This window comes from Phymastichus coffea, unplaced genomic scaffold (genome assembly GCF_024137745.1).
Source record: "Phymastichus coffea isolate CEN01 unplaced genomic scaffold, Cenicafe_Pcof_1.1 PCOF00031, whole genome shotgun sequence".
NCBI classification, from domain to species: Eukaryota; Metazoa; Arthropoda; class Insecta; order Hymenoptera; family Eulophidae; genus Phymastichus; species Phymastichus coffea.
The window spans coordinates 3,369,544-3,390,310 of NW_026706842.1; the positions used below are offsets into that span (position 1 = coordinate 3,369,544).

A 20,767-nucleotide genomic window follows, 5' to 3' on the forward strand; every position below is an offset into this window, starting at 1 on the left:
AAGATTATTTCGATATTACTTTTGACGTCTACCTAGAGATCTGGCATATTCGCTCCCTCTGGTTTCGAAAAGTATTTTCCCCTACGTCCCGTCGGAAGTATGTCTAGAGGAGAATGAACTCGAAGAGCGAGAAGGGGTAACTGAGTCACCACACACGTGGCGCCCAGCAGTCGCGCTTTCTCTCTCTCTCTCTCTCTCTCTCTCTCTCACTCTCTCTCTCTTTGGTTGGCTGGCTCCTTGTCGAAACTTCAGAATGCCAAGCGCCGCGCCGACGCTCGACACACTCGCTAACTCTTGCAATACCACTGCTATCATTCCGGAACGCTCGTCGGCAGGCCTACGAATTGACTATAATTAAATCGTGTTTGTCCAATGGAGATTGAACATTCAGAAAATGTTAAGCAACACGACGACAGAGTCGCGAAGTGAAACGGTCGCACTGGCAATGCCGTTGCTGTTAGGAGACATGTACAAGCAGACTGTTAACTCAATTGTTGGATTGTCAATTAAAGATAGATCATTATTGAAAAAACGTTAAGCAACGCGAAACCGAGAACGCACTGCTCACACGGAGCTAATATATGCGATCTGTGCGCTTGCCGTAACTCGATATAGTCCGATAAAGTGCCAAGCAACCGTATCATTGGAAGTTAGCCAAACAGCCAAATGTCAGTTGACGCGCAGTCCGGATCAGCGATGCTGAGCAGCGCGTACACTGTTCGGGTGTCGCCGTTCGATCGACCAAAGTATGAAGAGTGCGCCCCGAAGTATTTTATGTTGAGGAACACTTAATACAAATAACAGCGAGATGAGATGACACGGTGTGCCGTGACCAGTGCACGGAAATTATTGAGGCCCCAGAAAGTCGAAAAATATGTGGATTGTTTGGAAGCTATCCAAGGGATTGCGGCTCAGTCGTATGCTGCAGAGCTTTACACTTCTGCTAATGTTGTGCGTATTTGCCTTCACTTATTTCTACTATACCACAGATGAGCGATCGGATTACCAACATTATCAATACTTAACACGGAACCTCCATAACAGTTCCGTCGGTAAGCTATAAGTTACAATTATCTTTTAAAGATATTCTTTTTAAACTCTTTCGCATTAAATTTTGTTGACTGCGCGGTACAAATAATAAAATTGTAATATATTAATATTACTTTCTTAATATATTATAGCCTTACATTAAGTTTATCAAAAGACTTTTCTGGAAGAATTTAGTATAAACGTCATATCGCCTGCCTATGCTATTTGTGCTTACAATCGATTGCTTCCGCTGCAGAAAGCTGTCAGCGTTGTGAAAAAAAAATTCGTTTGATCAAGGACACTACTAAACCCCTAACAAAACAATAAGTATTTGATCCGTAGAAATGAACGCAGGTTACCTCGTGTGGAACTCGAAATGCCACATGCTCTCGGTGAACCCATACGATCCGTCCATCAGGCAGTTCGTGAAAAAGGAAACATTCGAACCATGTTCAACGAAGCCAAAACTCACTACTATTAACAGACAGGCCAACGGAAGTATTCATCTGACGGTAGACCAGGATGCTGCCAAGAGATATGTGAAATTGTCATGCTGTTGGGCAGCCATCAGCAGGCCGACGACAGCGAATGAATTCTTCCTCGATATGGATTCGAGAATAAGGTACAATCTTTGCAGAAAACGTAGAAAATATGTTTCGAAAGCTTGCTAGACAATTCTAATGGACGTTGGCATTTTTCAGTGCAGGACCGTGTCAAGATTTCAAAGATCGAGTTGTTCTGGACAAAAAAGATGTACAAGTTTTGCTGGTCACCTGTCGCGACGGCAAAGCTAAGGTGATTTACAAGAACACTCATTCCGTGATAAATCCCAAACGTGCCCGTCAGCGACTACTGAACAAGTCGAGTAGTTCATCGATGAAGAATAAAAAGGCCCTCAGCGTGCTCATGCTTGGACTGGACAGCGTGTCACGTCTCAACTTTCACCGTACTATGCCCGCAGCCTGCGCCTACTTCGCAGAACGAGGGTGGATCGAGCTGCGTGGTTATAACAAGATGGGCGACAATACTTTTCCAAATCTCATGGCGATATTGACAGGACAAAATGAGACTACATCCAACTTGAGATGTGATGCGAAACTGCCTTATACGCTGGATCATTGTCCGATGATTTGGTATAACTTCAGAGACGTCGGCTATGCCACTGCCTATGCCGAGGACCAGGCAGGCATCAGTACTTTCAACAACGTCAAGGTAAATTCTTGGTAAATATATGCAATTCAGATATCATTTGAGCAGCTGATAAAGAATGGTTGGCCATTTTCTTTGCAGGCTGGATTCATGAAGCCACCGACGGACTACTACTTGCGGCCCTACATCTTGGCCTCGGAGAAACTGCTACCAACTCGACAACGCTTCAATTGCAAGCACTGCACCGGTCCAGAGCTCAGCGTCGATCGAATCTTCAACGCAGCGCTTGATTTCTCCGAAGCTTTCGTTGGCCGTCCATCCTTTGGTTTCTTCTGGAGCAACAGCATCAGCCACGAGAGCATGAACGGGCCATCGCTCTACGACGCCAGATTCGTGGCCAAGCTACGTGCGATGGACGACGCTGGAGTGATGAACGATAGCATGGTAGTGGTGCTGAGCGACCACGGCATGCGCTACGGTGACATACGCGACACATTCGTCGGCTGGTACGAGGAGCGGCTACCCTTCTTCTACATTTGGCTGCCAGAGTGGTTCCGGCGACGGAATCCCGATGCTTATGCTGCCTTACTTGTCAATCAAGATCGCCTTACTTCGCCTTACGACGTATACGAGACTCTAAGGGATGTGTTGCAGAGAGCTGGTGGTCAAGCACCGATCAGCACTGGCTGCCCTCTATGTTCTAGTTTATTTAAGCCAACTTCCATGGAGAGGGGCTGTAGAGATGCTGGCATCTCACCACATTGGTGTACATGTGTCGGGTTTGAGTCCTACAATAAGTCCGATCCGATTGTCTCTGAAGGAGCCAGTCAGTTCGTCGAATACGTCAATAATCTCACCGAACGTTACAAGACTAGCCTCGGACTAAGGCTGTGCTCGATACTCTCGCTCAAACGTATTATCAGAGTTAAAAAGTTACTTGACTACGATAATCTTCGACCTACCGATAAAGTGCTTAAGCTTTTTTATTTGTTAGAATTGACGCCTGGAGGCGGTAAATTTGAAATTACTATGGATTATCGTCCTCCGGGTATACACATAATACGAGAGGAACAAGTTAGTCGCATAAATCTCTACGGACACGATGCCATATGCCTTGATAAAGGTTACAAAAAGTATTGCCAGTGTCGTATCAACATAGCTCATTCTATATTGAAATGGTTTTAGTCGATCAATTCGACACGATCATTGAGGCTTTTATTATTCGTTAAATCTATGCGACAATAGTTACTTTACGAAACTTGCAAATAAAACAATTCATTTATTAATCATCGATATCGTGTAATATTGTCACTTCATTAGCAATCCGACAAAAATTAAGCTTATGTAAATAACTAACTGACGATTCTATCGACGGATCCTATCAATAAACATATGCTTCATGAAATTGCAAAGCACTAAACTGTGATTAATAATTTATGATGGGAAGCAATGAATACGTTTATTGACAAAAAACTAGTCTTCTCTATGTCTGAGTCAGCTCAATAATACAAAGTAAATAGAACTAATTTCGATTTAAAAGTGTCTTTATTCAAATAGAATTATTCACATTCAATTCCATAATCATTATTACAATGTTTCGATTTAGGGACGGATTTATATTAACATTGCACATCATCTTATTTATAATCGAATAAAATCAATTTTTTTGTTTTATGTTGTCTTCGTTAATTACTTTCTTTAATATAAAAATATAGTCGTGAAAAACTATCAATTTGTTGTCGTAAGCTCTGTATTTTTCGTACAGATTCATGGTTTAAATTGGTGAAACAAAATAGCACAATATAACAAAGCTTTACGATTCAATAAATATTTTTAAGTGGAGTTTTCGATTCGAATTGTTTGCTAAAATTTAACAGTTAAATAAACCAATAACCCAATCTTCGTTAAAAAGATTCAGATTCTTTACAACTGAAGTATAATTAAAATATTGTTCGCTGCTAAACAGATCAAATGGCTGCTTATATTTTGACATGGCAAAATCCTCGTATCACTTCCCTTGTCAGCTGCTACGAAAATGGGAAATGCAAACGAGATCTATTCGGCCCGATTGTCTTCAGTTGAGCGTCAGAGTGTTCTTCTCGCCTGTTCCCTTTTGGACGAGTCGGTACAGTTAGTCGAGGTGGATGATCGTCGGTCATTGCTGTGGCTCGAAGTGCCAAGCACCATCGCAGTCATCGGCTTACCGGTCTTTCTAACTGCTCCCGCGGCTCGACTGGTCGCTGCGGCATGGCGCCGAGCCAGGAAGGTGTCGAGGACCCTGATGCTCTCGCAAAGGCCGTTGATATCGCAGCCGGTGGCCGACTGAGCGACGATCTTCGTGGGAGTGGCGCCGATGGGCGTATTGGCCAGCGTGTCGGGTCCCAGAACGCTGGTCGTCTCGGAGATGACATCCAAGCTGTCGAGGTGCAGCCTGTCGGAACTGTCGCAGGCGCTGAGGCTGGAGATATTGGTAGCGCGACTGTCCCTCGAACAGACGGAGAGCTTGCAAGAGCTGGAGCAGCTGGCGAGCGAGCTCGGCGCCGAATCAGAGCTCGCGACGTTGGCGTACCAGGCCGGCCGGACGGAGGCCGAGTCGTCGGCGCTAGTCGAGTCGGCCCTCGGGTCGAGCGCCGCGGCGGCGGGGCGGGCGTTGATGGCGCAGCCACAGGCCCCCTGGCAGGAGCAGCTCGAGTGGACGGGCCGCCGCTCGGCCGCCTCCGGCTCAGGCTCGTCCGCGGCCCCGGGCCCCTCGACCCCGCGTCTTCGGCGGAGTCGGCCGGCGGCCGCGCAGCAGCTGGCGGCGCACGCGGGCCTCGTGCATGCTGAGGCAGCGCTCGACAGCGTCGACTGCGGCAGGATAATCGGAGGGACTCGATGAGAAGGCGGCGCCAGCAGCGAGTGCGCCGCCGAATACGCACCGAGAGCGGACTCGTCCGCCCCGTCCGTCTCGGCCGTGGCGGCCGCCACCGCCGAGGTCGACGTGGCCGTCGCCGCTAGCGTCGCGTCGCGCTCGGCCGAGGCGGCTCGCGAGGTCGGCAGAGAGCGGCACTCGCGTTGTCGACCTCGCCGCCCTCCGCTGCACTCGGGCCTGCATCTTCGTGCACCGCAGACCGCCGCTGGCGACCCGGGGCTAGCGCCTGCCGGATGAGTCGCAGCTCCGCCTGCCAAAGCCGTCGAATGAGACTCGCATGACGGACGTTGTTTCGTAACGGCGGACGCGGGCTACTCGCTATTGGCATATATGGCTTTCGAGTGACGCAATTGCACCCTTTGAGTGCTTCTAATACCGGCTTCTCGACATGTTCCGCAGTGTCAATTGACTCGTTACTTACTAGGACCCGGAAGGTCGTTCGCCGTTGCGAAGCTGAGTGGTCGCGAAAGAGTTCCCGGTGGAGTGACGTAGGCTGGCGGCGGACTCTCGGGCGTTGAAATCGATTGTTCGCTCAAGTCGGCAGCGTGGGCCATCGGCAGCTCGCTGCGGTTGGTCGCGGTCGGGTCTTCGTAAATGTCGAGCGTGAGCTGCGGCTCGCAGTCGCATCTACAAAAGAATCGGTCGGTCGGTCGGTCGGTCGAGCGCTGAGTTTCAGTGACGACAGGCGAGCAGCACTCACGAGCACTGACTGGGTGGTATGCTCCTACTCCTCCTGCCGTCCCGCGGGCTGCGCTGCTTCTTCCTTCTGCTCGAGCCAGCTTCGTCCTCCATGCCGATCTTGATGACTTCGTCGTAGTTGGGCGGCGCCTCGTAGACCGGCGGGTCGTCCGCCACCGATATCTCATCGATGTGCGCACCATCTGCAAGTTCGATAACTGTCGAAATATAGAGCTCGTCAATGAGATATCGGGTACTGCTTGACTCAAGCTCGCCGGCTAACCCTACCCAGAAGCTCGCTGATGGTCCGCAGTCTGGATTGCAGCTCGCGCTGCTGCCTGGCCCTGGCGCCGACTCCATAGAGAAGGATAATGAGCGCCGATATGAGCACAATGAGCCCAAGGCTGCTGGCCACGAAAACCAGAGTGGCTGTTTTCAGATCGGGGTAGCGGTCGATCTTGGGAAAGTAATAGTTGGCCTTGTTCAGCTGCCATTTGCGGTCTGGCATATTGATCTCCCACTCGGCTGTAGGCCGACAGTAGTAACGATGAGCTTAGACTTAGAACCAGAAACGATCGCGAGCTCGTTTACCATGCAAGCAGGTCGCTGGTTCGTCGCTGTTATCGCCGCAATGGTCGAAGCCGTCGCAGTTCAGTTGACTCGAGATGCAGCGGTGGTTTTGACACAGGAAGTCCGTGCCGGTGAAGCAATCTGCAGTCAATCGGAGTTAACTTGGCGAGGGCGAGGGCGAAGAATCGCTACGAGCAATTGGCTTACCCATGTAGCTGAAAGTCGCGTAAGAGATGGCCAGTCTGGAGTTGGGCCCGAAGCTGCCGCGAAAGCTCACGTGGAATCCACTGGTCACGGGGGTCACGTGCTCCCGCATCTTTGGCGGCTGCAGCTGACTGACCGGATGACGCAGCACCTCCAGTGGCATTAGGGCCGACGTTGGTCCTTGCTTGATTATGAGCTCGGTGTTTCCCGCTGATCGAGCGTCAAAATAGCAAACGCGGATGAGGTCGAGTCGGGCGAGATCCTGGCGGTCGGCTCGCCTTTGCTTACCCATGTCGGCGAAGGTGATGACTTTGAGGTACATGTGCGTCTTCGCGTGTATGAAGTTCTTGGGTGGTCGAATGAGCCAGACGCAGTCGTAGGTTTGGACGCCCTCGCCTACCATGTCCATCATGGTGATAGCGCCGCCCAGGTTCTCCACGTAGCCGCCGCAGTCGGTGATGGGCTGGCTGTGGCTGTCGTGCGCGAGCACCGGGACAAACGAGTAGAAGGCCTTGTAGCCGAGACCCGTGCCGCCGTTTGCGTAGAATCTGATCAGCAGCGACGGTCCCGTGGACACGATTATCGGAGGTCGGAAGCGGGCCCCGCTGCTCACGTCCAATCTCTGCCCATTCCAGTCGTAGAACTGTCACAGTTGTTTCAGCCTTAATCTTCGGTCCTTTCCGTAGGCCCGCGTGGCCTCCACTGCACTACCGCCCTCGCTTACCTCCATGATGGACACCGGAGCAAGCTGAAAGTCACTGAACAGCACTCTCACCTGACACGATGGAGCTTCGCTTGGACAGGCGATAATGTACTCCATGCCAAGATCGCGGGGGTAACGCAACGGGAAGAACGGCGAGGTCAAGACTCCACCGCCGCTATTGTTCATGGATTTGGACATGTCGCTTACGCTGTTCGAGCCCTTCAGCAGCAGTCGGTTCCCTACAAAATGTCAGCCACCATAACGATGACGATCGAAACCTCTTAATTATCCTCAATCCTCGAGCGCGTACTTTCAGCCGTGTACTCCAGACTGAAGGCGTGCTCGTGAGACTGGCTGTAAAGCAGAACGATGGACAGTGTCCTCGTGTTGGAGCGGTAGGTTATTGGCGCGTAGTGGCCGCAAAATGGTGTGCCGGACACATCCTCGTAGGGTGGTTCCGATATCCACACGTAGTCGCACCTTTTTGTTTTGACAAAGCGATTAGTGGGATTTTCGGTCTAGCTCGATGGGGCACGCGCAGTAAGGCGTGGGGAGCACCTGCAAGGGCTGTCGACGGTCATTCCACCATCGCCGCAGTGATGTAAAAGGCTAATGCTTTTGAAGGTGACGGTGATGACGCAGGAGGGGCAGGTGACCAACTCAAGGCTGCACTGATCGTGGCTGCTGTTGCTGGTGGCGTAGGGCCTCGACGCGTCTTGCTGCGGCGAGTTCTTGACGAACGTCACGTTGTCGGCGCTCAAGACGCCTTGTTCCCCGAGCTCGAGGTAGAGCCGTCGGCCGTTGTGCGGTCCGCATATGTCCTCGTTGCGGATCACGTCGCCAGCGCCCACCCAGGCCCACAGGCACGCAACCATCACGGCGCACACCTGCATTCTCGTTCTTGATCTTGCCGCTGCGTTGACAAGCGCACGCCCATTGACGCGACTACGTTCGTGAGAACCTATTGAAACCTTATACGCGACGGATAAGGCGATTGCTTCCTGCACAAATCTTCCTATCTTTGGCCTAAATTCAGATGCAAATATGTCTTATTCGGGCGTTCAATTTTTTCTTTTGTCGATCGCGACAGCCTGACAAGACTACCGCTGCTCTTCAGTAGTTGAACAATGCTGAATCACCAGTGCACTCGATTGAACTTAATAATCAGGTCACATTACGGATGATTGACTAGCGGCGCGTTCAAAGCGAGAGTTCTCAATCCGATTGAAATATTGTAATTACGGCAAATGGATTTCGGAGCGTATACCATGCTGCACTGGTAATTCCGTGAAAAAAGTAACCGTCCGAAAGATACTCGAGATAATCTTGAGGCGATAACTCGTTAACAAGCGTTAATAATTAGCAATGGCAACTCACCATGTCGCCGGAGCAATCGGCACATATTCGCCGACTGGCCCGTGCCGGCTGGCTGCCTCGAGAAACCCGTCTGGCCGGCGCTAACTTGCTTAGCTTCGGCGCCGCTCGGTGCGGTACAGTTTATGTTACGTAGCGCGTCGTTCGCGACTACCCCCTCGCAAGTACGGATAAGCGCACATCTACGGCATCGCCCGACGGACGACTTATTGGACTGGACGTACACTTGATTTTCCGGCGACCGTGCGGGGAAATCAATCTCGAACCCGAGCGCATACTCTTCGGAATATTTTTCCTTTATTTTTCAATATTACAATCGCTGAGGCGAGCTACAAGAATATACGCATAACGTAAGTGTATTTCACTGTAATACTGGTCCACAGGCGAATATGTATATCGCGTATCCATGACCTTTCATTTGTTCAACATAATTGTTCAGTAACAAGATTGCCGGAGTGACAGGTGCTCGATGCTCGTGGCTAGGTATCCTTAATAACCGAAAGGCCTGCGCGTTCGCAAGCTTGAAACAATAACGTGAAAATGACCTATGTGCGTTGCTAACTATCGTGTACACTGACACCTTTTCGATTACCTCAGCTTCTACAGTAACAATCGATTATCAATGCGAACATTATCCCGAGCGAACGGCGAACGAGGATTACGTAATTGCAAAGTGACCTTCAACTTTTTCTCTTGTTATGCCTGGAAGTTACGTTAGCAAGAAGAGACTTTATGTTCATTATATATTTTTTGTAGTTACAATCGATACCGCCGTTAACGATACACTGATAATCTTTACGCTACAGCGTCGTCATAGTTCATCAAATTGAAGTAGACACGATCGTTTATATCTCAAACTCTACTATTATATTATAATTATATATATTACAATGGTGCATTGTCGCAAGAACAAGCTTACTTGTACTTTCCCGACTACTTTAAAATGCAATAACAGCTCTGTAACGTACAGGTTTTATTGTCTCCGACTGACCCTTTGTCTTGCATAAAATAGTAAGTCGTGTCAGTGTACGTTTAAAATAACCAAAGAATTATCTTAATGTGTATTTACAGATAAAAAAATAATATGGCTAGTATTAAAACTGTTTTACAACAACGAGATCTAGTAAAGTAAAGGATTAATTAAAGTACTACTGTAAGCTCCATAAAATATCTGTAAATATTAAGTGTGTCTTGAACATTGTACTTGACGTTGCAGGTAATTTAACTTCTCTTAAAACAATAACTGACTTTTTACATCGAACGATTGATTGTCTTAAATAATAACAAAAAGTGGACAAGTGCGAACACCGAAGAAATACTCGTAACGTACAAAAAGTTGATTACCAATTGAAGGCCATATTTATCACAGAAATTACTCGTGCATCAATTAGTATTTCCAAATATAGATCTCTTTGTAACGATAGGGAGAAAATAAAATTCAAGCTATTCGAAAATCTTTATACATTTCGAGTATTTTGGGACAAAACAATGATAAACGACGATAAGCGGCGCGCTAACTCTTGTACTCGCGATTGATCTGCTGGAGAAAGATGAAAGCAACGGCCAGTAGCATTGATCCGCTGAGGTCTCCCAAAGCGGTAAGGTAAGGGATGGCCGAGTTGTCAGGATCGATCTTGTATTTCCACATCACGTGGATCATAATGTGCGCGACGTAGAGCAGCAGCATCACCTGCGCGAGGAGAAAATGATGAGTGCATCGACATCCACCAATCGCGGTGCTCGTGTGTACTTTACCTGCAGGACGGCGACAGTCAAATAAGATAGCATAAAGTAAATGTGTATCGTCGAGCGGCCCCATTGTATGTAATCGGCTGCGAAGGAAAATGCCACGTGCCCGGGAATCGACATGGCGATTAGAAGTCGCGCCGTATTCGCGGACGGCTCTGAAAGCAGAACGGTCGTATCAGTCCCTCTGGGCTAGGCAGCGCCCGTGTCGAGCATTCGGATTAACGACGCTGCAGAAGATAAGCTACCCCCGCGGAAGAGCGCCGTCCACGGCGAGACCCAGGTTCTGGTCCACGGAGGCAGGATACCGATGAGCGTCGACTGATGCAGCATCGTCGAGATTCTGGACGCTTGAACGGAGACCAGATTACCGCCGATCCCGTTGATGATCGGCTGGAAGATGACGAATCCGTTGAGCCGGTCGATCGCTTGATCCAAGATCAGACCACCTAGCCTGCAATGCGCATGTTTGGCTTGCGAACATTAAATGCGCGCGGATGATTTCTGCGGCCGTGTTGAAACGGCGATCGCGTCTTATCTGGTTGCTCGAATAATGCAATGGAATGCGACGCGAGCGCCGTGTTTGCGCCGACGAACAATAAGCCCCGGGGCAACTTACCCGCTGATGAAGAGGGCAGTTATAACCGGCGTCCAGCCGGAAGTCAGCACGTTCCTCGTGTATTTGTTCTTCAGCACGATGCAAATCCAGATGGGCAGCAGGACGAGGTAGGCGACCACTATCGCGTACAGGATCCAGATGTCGTTGGCCAGATAGAGGTAGAGCTGCGAGGCGATCGCCGACAGCACGCTCACCGACACCACGTCGCCGATAGACGCGGCCAGCGGGGTCGCCAGATTGTCCGGATTCATCTTCGTCCGATGCGCGCCCATAATCACCGCGATCATGGCGAAGTCTGCAACGCGAATGGACCGGTCATTGTTCACCGCGCAAGCCAATCGGCCGGCCGACCACCTCCCGTCGGATCGTCCTACCCAGAATGAAGCAGGAGCTGGTGGCGGTGCAGATACTCGAGGCCATCAACAGGAGCATGCTGTTCCAGGAGAACTGCCCGTCCATGGCGGCGCCGACCGCGGTGGCGAAGAACGCCACGAGGGTGGCCGCGACGATCGCTTGGACCTGCACCAGGGCGATGTTGCCGATTATCATTTTGCAGATCTCGCGGTAGGTCTTCATGTTGCCGAGGTTCGCCTGGGTGCTCAGCCGGGATGCCAGGCACATGTCCAGATTGCCCTTCAGACCCAGAAGGGCTGGCACGAGGATGAAGATTTGGGACACCTCCTCGAATACCGGCCAGTCCTGTTGGCCGAGACAAGTCTCGAGTCAATAGCCGTTCGCGAAAATCTGGCCATCGCTCTGTTTTCCAAATAACCGCGATATCTCTGTCGATCGAATTCGGCCGAGCGTCTGGCTATGGATGCGGATCCGTCGATAAAACTATAATCCGCTAACTGATTCCGTTTATCGCGCAGCTTCAATGAGGCTGGATAAAATAAAGCTTATCGTCGAGAAAGGCGCGAGCGCGTAATTAGTTTAATTATCGGGCGCCGCGCGCGCGACGGCTCGATGCAGTTGTAATCGCGTGTACTCGTTGCCTCGTTGCCTCGCGCGCATCGAGTTTTATTGACCTGAATTCCGTGTCCACGCGACACGCGAGATTAGCCGTCATTACTGGCGCTCAAAAAGAAATTGCTCGACGAGCACATCGCGGCGAGGAACGCTCGTTGGAGTCGACACGTACCTTGACCTTGGCGAGAACGAGACCGGCGCCGATGGTCCCGATTCCCGCGATGAAGAACGGCACGGAGATCTGCAATCCGGTGTGGTACCAGGTCTCGTCGGTGATGAGTCGGCTCTTCCTCTTCTTCTTGGGTGGGTCCTCGGGGTCGCGGCGCTTGCCGGGAGGCTCGCTCGAGGGCGAGTCGGGCTCGGAGTTGGCGGCCGAGCAAATGGTCGCGATCGAGCTGCCGCTCGAGAGCGAGCCCATCTCTTGGCATTTTCCATTTGGTACCTTGCCGCTTGCGCTCGACTTAAGGCCAGCTGCAATCGTCAACGTGCGTCGTCCTCGTCATCGAAGGCGTGCGCGAGCTCGTGCTCGCCCGGCTAACCGCAGCTACGGTGCACACGCCAAGGGACTGCTCGCGCGCGCGTTATCTCCGGTATTCCGATTTCAGTGTTTAATCTCGAGCGGAAAAGTTCGTATCTAATTTGCAGACTAATCGCTCGAATGTTTAAAGAGGCGCGAGAGATCGCGAAATTGATAAAATCGAGCGGGTTCGAGAGAACGGAAAGGCGCGAGCGCGGCTTATCAGCGCGAATAGCGCGTCGTAGGTGTTTTTTTCCCCGCGTGACGACGAGTCGATTGAAGATGTAAACAAGCCGCGCATCTGGCAATTAGAATTGGTATCTGCTTTTATTGACACCGCCTGCCTGGCCGACTTGTCCAGTCGCCTTGCCGCGAGGTTGCAACACGACTGGCTTCGCGGAAAGTTCCTGGCAGTAAACCGCGCGACGCCAGACAAAGCCGCGAAATCATTCGTTCGCTTTGTTCGCCAGCTAGCCGGCCGCGCCTAGTGTCGCACTGGCGCTCAAAGGAGCAGCGACCTTCCTTACCCGCAACTTTCTTCACGATGGCCGGCTCCGCGCGGTGCACGGCCTCGGCTGTGGGTAAGTCCAATCTCGCCTTTTCCGCGGCATCGTCGAGGCCGCTGAGATCCAGGACTATGCTGTCCTTGCCGAACGACATGTTCTCTGCTTCCGCTGATGACTCCAGCTCCGTCGCGTCCAGCAGCAGCAGCAGCCTCGGTTCGCTCACCAAGGCTGGACATACGGCCGTGCCTGTGCATGGGCGAGCGTCGTCAGTTGCTGTGTCGGCGCGCATTCGAATAGTGCGCGCAGGGCGGCGACGCTTACCGTGTTCGCTGCGAGCGGAGGATGCGCTCTCCTGGAACGCCCAACAAGTCTCGCGCGGGATCAACCTGCGGCAGCGTCTGCTCCGACGATCCGATTTCCGTCAGCTTTAGTCTGCAAGAACTGCAAAGTGATACGCGTCAATTGCCGCGCCTCTCATCACCGCGACCGCCGTCGTCTCTCTCTTTCGACGATTCGCCAGCAAGCGCCCGAGCGTTACCGATTGTTCTGCCGATGGAGTGCCCGCGGCGCACGTTCGGCTCTCGACTCGCAATCGGGTTGGCGCGAGGTTACCGCAGCCAATGCTCCGAGCGAACAAGCGCCGATCGAGATGCAGCCGGAAACCTTTGTACGCCAATCGCGGCGGAAACGCGACACCGCTCGACCACGTTCAAGCGGCTCCGGCACATCTGCTCCATTCTTCCTCTTAGCGCGAGTCCGCACGTTCTGAGATAACCAGCACGTGTCGTTCTCTTCTCTTTTCTCTGCAATGGCAGCCTTTTCGCGTCGGCTGATTCGCCGCGAGCTTAATCAGCATTGTTGCCGGCTAATTATCGAAATGACGAGCAACTTTTGCGCGACATCCTCGCGAGAGTGTATAACAGTTCGGCGGCCTTGGTCTCGAAATCAACCAGTTGGATCGCATGACGCACCTCATCTACGACGATTCGAATGCAATCGACACGACGCCGACGAGCAAGAGTTGGCCGTCGCGGAGCCTCGGACAGCGCAAATAGAAATATAAAAAAAAAAAAAGAAGCCAAACGGGTGAGCGGGTGGCCGAGCTGGCACGGAATTGCACGTGCGACGGTCGTCCAATCCGCGGCACTCGGAGGAACAACGAGGAAGAAAATAACGGGCGAGCGGCGCGGCCGAAAAAGAGGAGCGAAGAGCGCGTCGCCTGACTGACACACTTCCTCGCTGAGGGAGCGCACCTGTGCGTACGCTCCTGCCTGCTCGTCTCGAGGCGCGCGTGGGCGTTGATCGCGCCAACGACCGCGGCCCGCGGCCCGCGGCCAGGCCGTCCTTAAAGACGTCCGGCTGCGCTGCGCGCCGGTCGCGTGCCGATGCCCACCGCAGCCGCCGACGTCCGCGCGATTCGCAACGGTGGCGCGTTACGCAAGCCCTCGCGTGCCGCGTCTGTCGCGAGTGTCGCAAACGCGCCGACGAAAGCTCCGGCGGACCGTCCAGGCCTCGCGGCCCGAGGCGCCTCGCGTGCGCCGCCGACGTCACGGCCACGTTCGTTCGCGCGATTTGCGAGGCCTTGCTTGACCGCGCGCCTTTACTTATATAAAATCAAAGGCGCCGGAAACAACTGCGGAATCGTTGGAACGCTTTTGCCGCTATTTATTACATAATTACATTGGAGTCTCGTAAAAAAGGAGCGAACGGTACCCTTGCTTCTGCGTTTGTCAATTTACTCGCGGACTGTCTATTTTTACCGGAGTACGCGCACTAATCGTAGGCGAGCATTTCGCTACTGCCCCCTCCCCCCTCTCACAGACATGCATGCACCTACAGTACCCGCTTGCAAGTCTGGATCCCAAACGGAACTTTGAAAATTACAGCTCAAACTTGAACGCCACCATTCCTTTGACTAAACCAAATACACTACAATCCAATTCCTGTTTATTATTCCCCATCCAAACGCTCACTTTATTTCTGTTTAAATTCATTAGTTAGCAACTTAAATGACATACTAGTTTTCTTTTTTGAAGAATATAATTATAATGTAATTGCTTCTAAAATTTACGCAGAACGCTTAACAAGTGAAATTACTGTAAACTTAAATTCGAAATAATTAAACTAGTAAATAAGCTTCGTTGACTTGGCACCAAATGTGAAAATTACTAAAAAGATATATATCAACGTATAGGTCTTCGAATGTTCTTTAGTGTTGTAATGGTAAAACATTGTCTCTCATCGTAGTTAACGAGAAATTCAATTTCTCGCCCTCCGCTAAATCTAAAGTAAAAAATTTTGCCTATGCCAACCAAATACTCTTAACTTTCTCTTTAGATTGGTATCATCGCTTTTTAATTATCTATAGGAACTTAGTTAAAATTAATTTTTCAATATTTACCATAATAACGTACATACATAAGCGTGTACGCATACGCTAACTGTAGTCGTGTGCACGTTGCCGGCACACAGTTCAGTCGTATAAGAGAACTGAAAGGAATTGTAATGGCACAATTTTTAGTTTACAATAAATATTAGTGCAAACTCGCGCTGAAAAATGTGTCATACAATTCCTTGCAGTTTCTTTAAACGACTAAACTGTGTGCCGGCAACCTGCACACGACTACAGTTAGCGCATGCGTACATATTTTTGTATCTATGTACATTATTATGGAAAATACTGGTGCGTTAATTTTGGTCATGCTCACATAGATGATTGAAAAGTGATGATGTCAACGAAAAGAAAAAATTAAGAACATTCGATCGAGACATGAACTTATTTTTTATTAACGAAGAAAAAAAAAATTAACTTATAACGCTACTTAGCGCTTGCAGCTTAATTTAATTTCTCGTTAAAGGAGTTCTACATAAGAAGACATCGAACGTCGAACAACGAACATGGGTAGTATACTGAAATTACCGAGTTAAAAAACAAATTATTTATTTAACACCTGGGTGTGTTCGCTTGATTGCACAGGATGTGATCAATGATAAGTATAGATAGACTATATTAACATTATCGGTACAATAATATATCATGTGACTTTCCTTTTTCACCATAATAAACGTCTGGTGGCCGATGTATGTTCGGCGTTTGATGTCTCCTTATGTAGAAACTCTCTAACAGCGAGGAAAGACAATGTTTGACGATGACAACATTAAAGAGCATTGAAAGACCTATACGTTGATATATATTTTGTTATTAATTTTCACTTTTGGTGTCAAGTCAACAGAACTAGTAAATGACACCTGGTTAACGATTTCCATGGAAATATCGCTCGTGTACAGGATATATTGGGATCGCAGTGCGAAATAAAAAAGGTTTCTGCAATGTTGAACGACGATATTGAGTAACCAATAATAGTCATATCTCAATGTGCCATCAAATTTATTCCACAAAAAGCTTTCATACAATTTGCACTGCTGCAAATAATACGGTAGCGGCAATGGCGACAGTCGACACGATAGACCAAAGTAATTATTTGTCATTATTTAACGTTAATTGATCGTGAATAGCCATTCAAGGCAAATGAATACGATCGCAAATGGCAACTCGTAAAAAATTAGTATAAAGCAGAAGTCGTAAGGAACATCTCGTGGAATTGCACTGCCGTTCGCACACAAATCGCCGATCTTCTTGTTCCATTGTCGAATTTACTTTGTGCTTACTGTACGAGCGTAATGACGCGTGTTTGAGTGGTATTTTTTTTATTGGAGAGTGGCGCGATTCTGAAAGCAACGATTAATCGACACTGAGAAAAATTCAGTAAGTTTGCCCGGCGTCGGTCTTACCGGAAATTTGTTGGACGTTAGTTTTTCTGATACAGGAACCAAAAAACGAAGCAATGGCAATCGACGACGCGATGTTAGCGACTTTTACACACACAAAAATGCCCCTCTATTATGCATCGCGCTTCTCGTCGCTCAATCAAGATCGTTCGATCCGATTCACGAGATAGTCGGAGACTAATACTAATTTAATCTTGGAATTCACTTCACGACGTAGTGCATTTCCCCTTTCGATCAATCCCGCGCTTTCGGCGCATCCACATCCAATCGCGTTGTTAAAATTTGGCCAACTCGCAACCGAGCCAATTTTTTGAAGAAACAATATAAGTTTCAAGGTACAAGCACAAGCCAAATGTGCACAACGATAGTTGAACTTTTCCCGTCCGTTTTCGTGCAATCAGCGTCAAATTATAATTCATTTTTCAATTCACAGCTTTAAGTTTACCTCAAGGATGTTTATTTTCTACGATATCCTTTCTGAATACATTTTTTGTTAAATACGCAATCTGAAAAAAAAAAAAAAAATTCGTCGCGCGCAAACTTTTTTACGTGAAATAGCCTTACGAGTGTTGGGCGAGCTGTTAAAATCAATTACGTAAACGTTTACTAATCGCTTTCTTCTTGTCAGTCGATTCACGAGAGAGAGAGAGAGAGAGAGCGCAAAAAAGCGTAACACAGAACGCAGAAGGTCCGACAACGGAATGGAAAGCCGTTGATCGTACGAGAATAACCTTTCCTCACGCGGCGATCGCGACGAATCGCGCGGTGTAAATAAAATAATCACTGTTTAATTAAGTGTACATAATAGAATTCGAGATGCTCTAAATATAATACTGTTTTTGAATACTTTTACGAGACGGTAATGTAAGATGAGATGCGTATAGATTCGCTTTTACATCCCCGCTGCGGCAAGTTTATCCGCCTTGTAGTTTGGTATAATTCAAGTTACCGCGTGATCGAAAAAAAAACATTAGTAACAAAACCTAATATCTCAAGAAGATTAAATAGAAATTGGAGCGGTCGTATACTTAAATTAATATTGAACCTTGCAGCCGAGAAGCGCATGATCCGTAACTTTACGCAGACTCAAAATTTCCGGCGCCAAGCGGACGTATCGGCGATCTTACGCAAGCCGAGCGCGATTGCAAGATGCGAAATCGAAAACATTCGACCGAGCGAGCTTCGAGAATTGGACGTCCGTTGATGGTGAAGCATTAATCGTTGTTTTTCTGTTTATCTTTTGTCAACCGCGACAAGTGCGCGGACTGCGTTGACCCGAGATAAAGAGGATCGTGTCCGGGGCAAGCGCGTCGTCGTGTAAACAGCGTTGAAAAAACGAAGGCAGAAGAGGCGCGCGAGAGTTTAATCGTCGAATTTCGAAAGCCGCGAGAGAGCCAAGTGTCGCGGAATGGTTGCGCAATCGTCGCGAGAAGACGGAAGAGACAAAGAGGCGCACGAAATACTCACTGCGGAGACACATTCCGGTGAAATTGCGCCAGCGTGCCCAGCTTAGTTGGGTAGATGGAGTCCAGCCTTAAAAGCGAGCGCGGGTCAAAGGCTCGAACGGCCAACAGGGGCGAGTGCTTGTACGGACCTCTCGCGAGAGCAGCGCGATCGGTGAATACCGGGGACGCGGCGCGAGTAGTGTCTTTCGATCGGTAGGTGGACGGTGAGGCGCTCTGGTGCAGCCAGAGCCGGCCGGGCGAGAGGAGCGTAGCTGCTTGTGCCGGTGGACCGTTCGGCTCGCGCGAACGCACTTGACTGATAATCAAAGTGCCTCCGCGGAGCGTTTAGTCGGGTCGACGCGAGCGCACGTACACGCGCGCACACGGCCAGGCGCGCGCGAGTCGGTGCGGCCTGTACGTGCGCGCGTAATGGGTCGTCGGCGGCGTGAAGACGAAGACACCGCCGCGCGCGCCAAGTGCCAGCCAAAGACGACCACCCCGACGCGGTCGGCGACTCCGATCGATCGCGCTGATCGGCGCCGCCTTTCTCTCTTCCGCGCTCGGGACTCGGCGCTCCCGGCTTTTCCCGGTCGTTGCGCCGCTCAGTCTGCCTGGACTTGCATCGAGTCCGCGGTCGAGTCTACGACATTGCATCCGAAGAGGCTCGCGTAGAGTCAACCGCGAGAACGTTTCGTTGCACCGAGCTGCTCGTCGCGCCTGGCGCTATCCACGCTAGCCGCTGACGTCAGGTCGGGCGTGCAGCTCGCCTCGCGCGGACTTTTCTCCTTGTCCGATGGAAGTCCGAGGCGCGCGACACGAGCGCAGCACTCACCTCTCAGCGGATTTCTTCCTCGTCGGGACCCGCTCGCTCTGACGTAGCCGCCGCTCTCCTCGGGCGCTCGCTCGCGCTCATCGCTCGTTCAGGCGGCTCTCCTGCAGCAAGGCACTCGCCCAGGCGGCGATACGCCGAGCGCCGAGGCGTTGCGCAACTCCAAGTCGGCTTCGATCGAGTCCTGCTGCGCGCTGAGTCTTTGTTTATGGAATTCGGCCGGCTGCCGCGAGCGACTGCACTCGAGCAAATCGAGCTCTCGACCGATGGCCCCCGACGTACCGCCGGTGCCAGCTGGTCCGCTATTTATTCGAACGTAAGCGCCGTCGGCCGCGCAGCAACTCACCGTCGTCGGCGACTCCAACTGTCCACGCGTTCGCCACGGCGATTCACGAGTGCGCATCGCGAGCACAGCTACATTTTCGCGGGAAACGGCAGGTTCCCTGAGCAGCGGCCAGCGAGCGAGGTAGGCGTCGAGAGCCGGACTGGCGCGCGCCGCCGGCCAGCTCCGACGCTCGCGAGCGGCGCAACCTTTGACGCTGTAGCGCGCGCTCTCGCGATCTGACGATCGATCGATGGAACGCAAAATATTTACATTATCTCGCGTGGGCATCGACTCGCTCGCTGTGTGTTATATCCGCGCGCGATTCTTTGGACGGTCAATCTCGTTTTTGCCGGGGTATGCGTAATCTGGCGTGTGTTTTGTTGACGGAACGTGGCGGCGGCGGCGGCGGCGGCGGCGGCGGCGGCGGCAAGGGAAACCGAGGTCTGCGTACGGCAATGGAAAAATTCGCGGAAAAGAAAGACCGATTTTGGAATCGTTCTCCAGCTGAAATTCAGTTACGCGTGAAGCGGCTCTTATCACCGTCAATAACGCGAATAACAATCAGACGTTCAATTACGTACGATTATTTGCGCAAACAGCTCTAAATTCTATCTCCGGTACGCTTGGCTAATATCGCAGAATCGACGATGAGTCAAGGCCTAGTACCTGTACACTAGTAGTTCTGTAATAGCTACGACTGTAATTCCAGAAAAAATCGACTTTCGTCGAGTAAACTACGAATAATTGGTTCGCGTCATCGCACAATTCATTTCTTCAATTGCCTTATTTTTTCTTGTCTCATATCTATAGATAATATTTGTTCATGGCATTTCTATTGGCTTAGAACAAAGTTGCAACGACAACTTTTAACGTCCTGAAAGTTGCATTAAATAAAATTACGACTACCAATTGAACACTGTTGTAATTTCACGAGAACAAATTTGGAATCGTATGCAGAACTTAATCAAATTCCCAGCTTATGAATAACGTCTTTCTTCAGCAATTCGTCACTCGTTCCACTTTTAATTCTGTCTTGCTACTCTTACTAGATTAAATTAATATCGTTTCGTGATAATTGTTCGGGAATGCATCTTTTCGCGTGGCACGTCGTTCAGTTGCTCGCTTACACGCGTCAACTGTTTTTTTCAATTACAAAACAATACATTATCACGGATATATAACAACAAACTACGAGTGATCTAGATAAACGAATCTTACGCATTCGACATTACCGTACAGCAGGCATGTATACGTAAATGTCATGTTACTCTTTTCTCCGCCAGATACTCTATGCCTAGTGATATTTTCGAGCGTGGCAGATTAAAAATCTGGGCTGCAAATGCGACTGATAAGAATTTTATTGTAGCTCAGTACTACAGCCCAGAGCTACAGTAAGCCTCAGTC

At 50.1% G+C, this 20,767-nt stretch overlaps 3 protein-coding genes across 8 annotated transcripts; 1 reads left to right on the forward strand and 2 right to left on the reverse strand.

Moving 5' to 3' along the window:
* Positions 1-379: 379 nt before the first annotated feature.
* On the forward strand, positions 380-3,529 carry LOC131663242 (uncharacterized). Of its 3 annotated transcripts, none has more exons than XM_058933527.1 (4): positions 380-1,052; positions 1,372-1,651; positions 1,731-2,241; positions 2,320-3,529. In XM_058933527.1, the coding sequence occupies exons 1-4, from the start codon at positions 875-877 to the stop codon at positions 3,361-3,363; spliced, it is 2,013 nt and encodes a 670-aa protein (XP_058789510.1). In that variant the 5' UTR covers positions 380-874; the 3' UTR covers positions 3,364-3,529. The 3 variants fall into 3 exon arrangements, with proteins under 3 accessions (XP_058789510.1, XP_058789511.1, XP_058789513.1); XM_058933528.1 differs by having other exon boundaries at positions 1,384-1,651; XM_058933530.1 differs by having other exon boundaries at positions 1,029-1,052; positions 1,358-1,651.
* Positions 3,530-3,724: 195 nt separating this feature from the next.
* Positions 3,725-8,759, reverse strand: LOC131663241 (uncharacterized). Of its 2 annotated transcripts, none has more exons than XM_058933526.1 (11): positions 8,622-8,759; positions 7,803-8,215; positions 7,555-7,724; positions 7,266-7,483; positions 6,830-7,184; positions 6,545-6,751; positions 6,359-6,478; positions 6,056-6,292; positions 5,790-5,970; positions 5,511-5,716; positions 3,725-5,339 (listed from the first exon to the last, which is right to left on the reverse strand). In XM_058933526.1, the coding sequence occupies exons 1-11, from the start codon at positions 8,622-8,624 to the stop codon at positions 4,264-4,266; spliced, it is 3,186 nt and encodes a 1,061-aa protein (XP_058789509.1). In that variant the 5' UTR covers positions 8,625-8,759; the 3' UTR covers positions 3,725-4,263. The 2 variants fall into 2 exon arrangements, with proteins under 2 accessions (XP_058789509.1, XP_058789508.1); XM_058933525.1 differs by having other exon boundaries at positions 5,790-5,985.
* A 134-nt stretch (positions 8,760-8,893) lies between these two features.
* LOC131663243 (solute carrier family 41 member 1-like) lies at positions 8,894-19,534 on the reverse strand. 3 transcript variants are annotated; one of them, XM_058933531.1, is made up of 9 exons: positions 19,042-19,534; positions 13,297-13,416; positions 12,997-13,221; positions 12,125-12,423; positions 11,358-11,682; positions 10,984-11,278; positions 10,613-10,818; positions 10,374-10,522; positions 8,894-10,308 (listed from the first exon to the last, which is right to left on the reverse strand). In XM_058933531.1, the coding sequence occupies exons 3-9, from the start codon at positions 13,127-13,129 to the stop codon at positions 10,132-10,134; spliced, it is 1,584 nt and encodes a 527-aa protein (XP_058789514.1). In that variant the 5' UTR covers positions 13,130-13,221; positions 13,297-13,416; positions 19,042-19,534; the 3' UTR covers positions 8,894-10,131. The 3 variants fall into 3 exon arrangements, with proteins under 3 accessions (XP_058789514.1, XP_058789515.1, XP_058789516.1); XM_058933532.1 differs by lacking the exon at positions 19,042-19,534 and adding an exon at positions 18,232-18,529; XM_058933533.1 differs by lacking the exon at positions 19,042-19,534 and adding an exon at positions 13,514-13,768.
* Between the last annotated feature and the right edge of the window lie 1,233 nt (positions 19,535-20,767).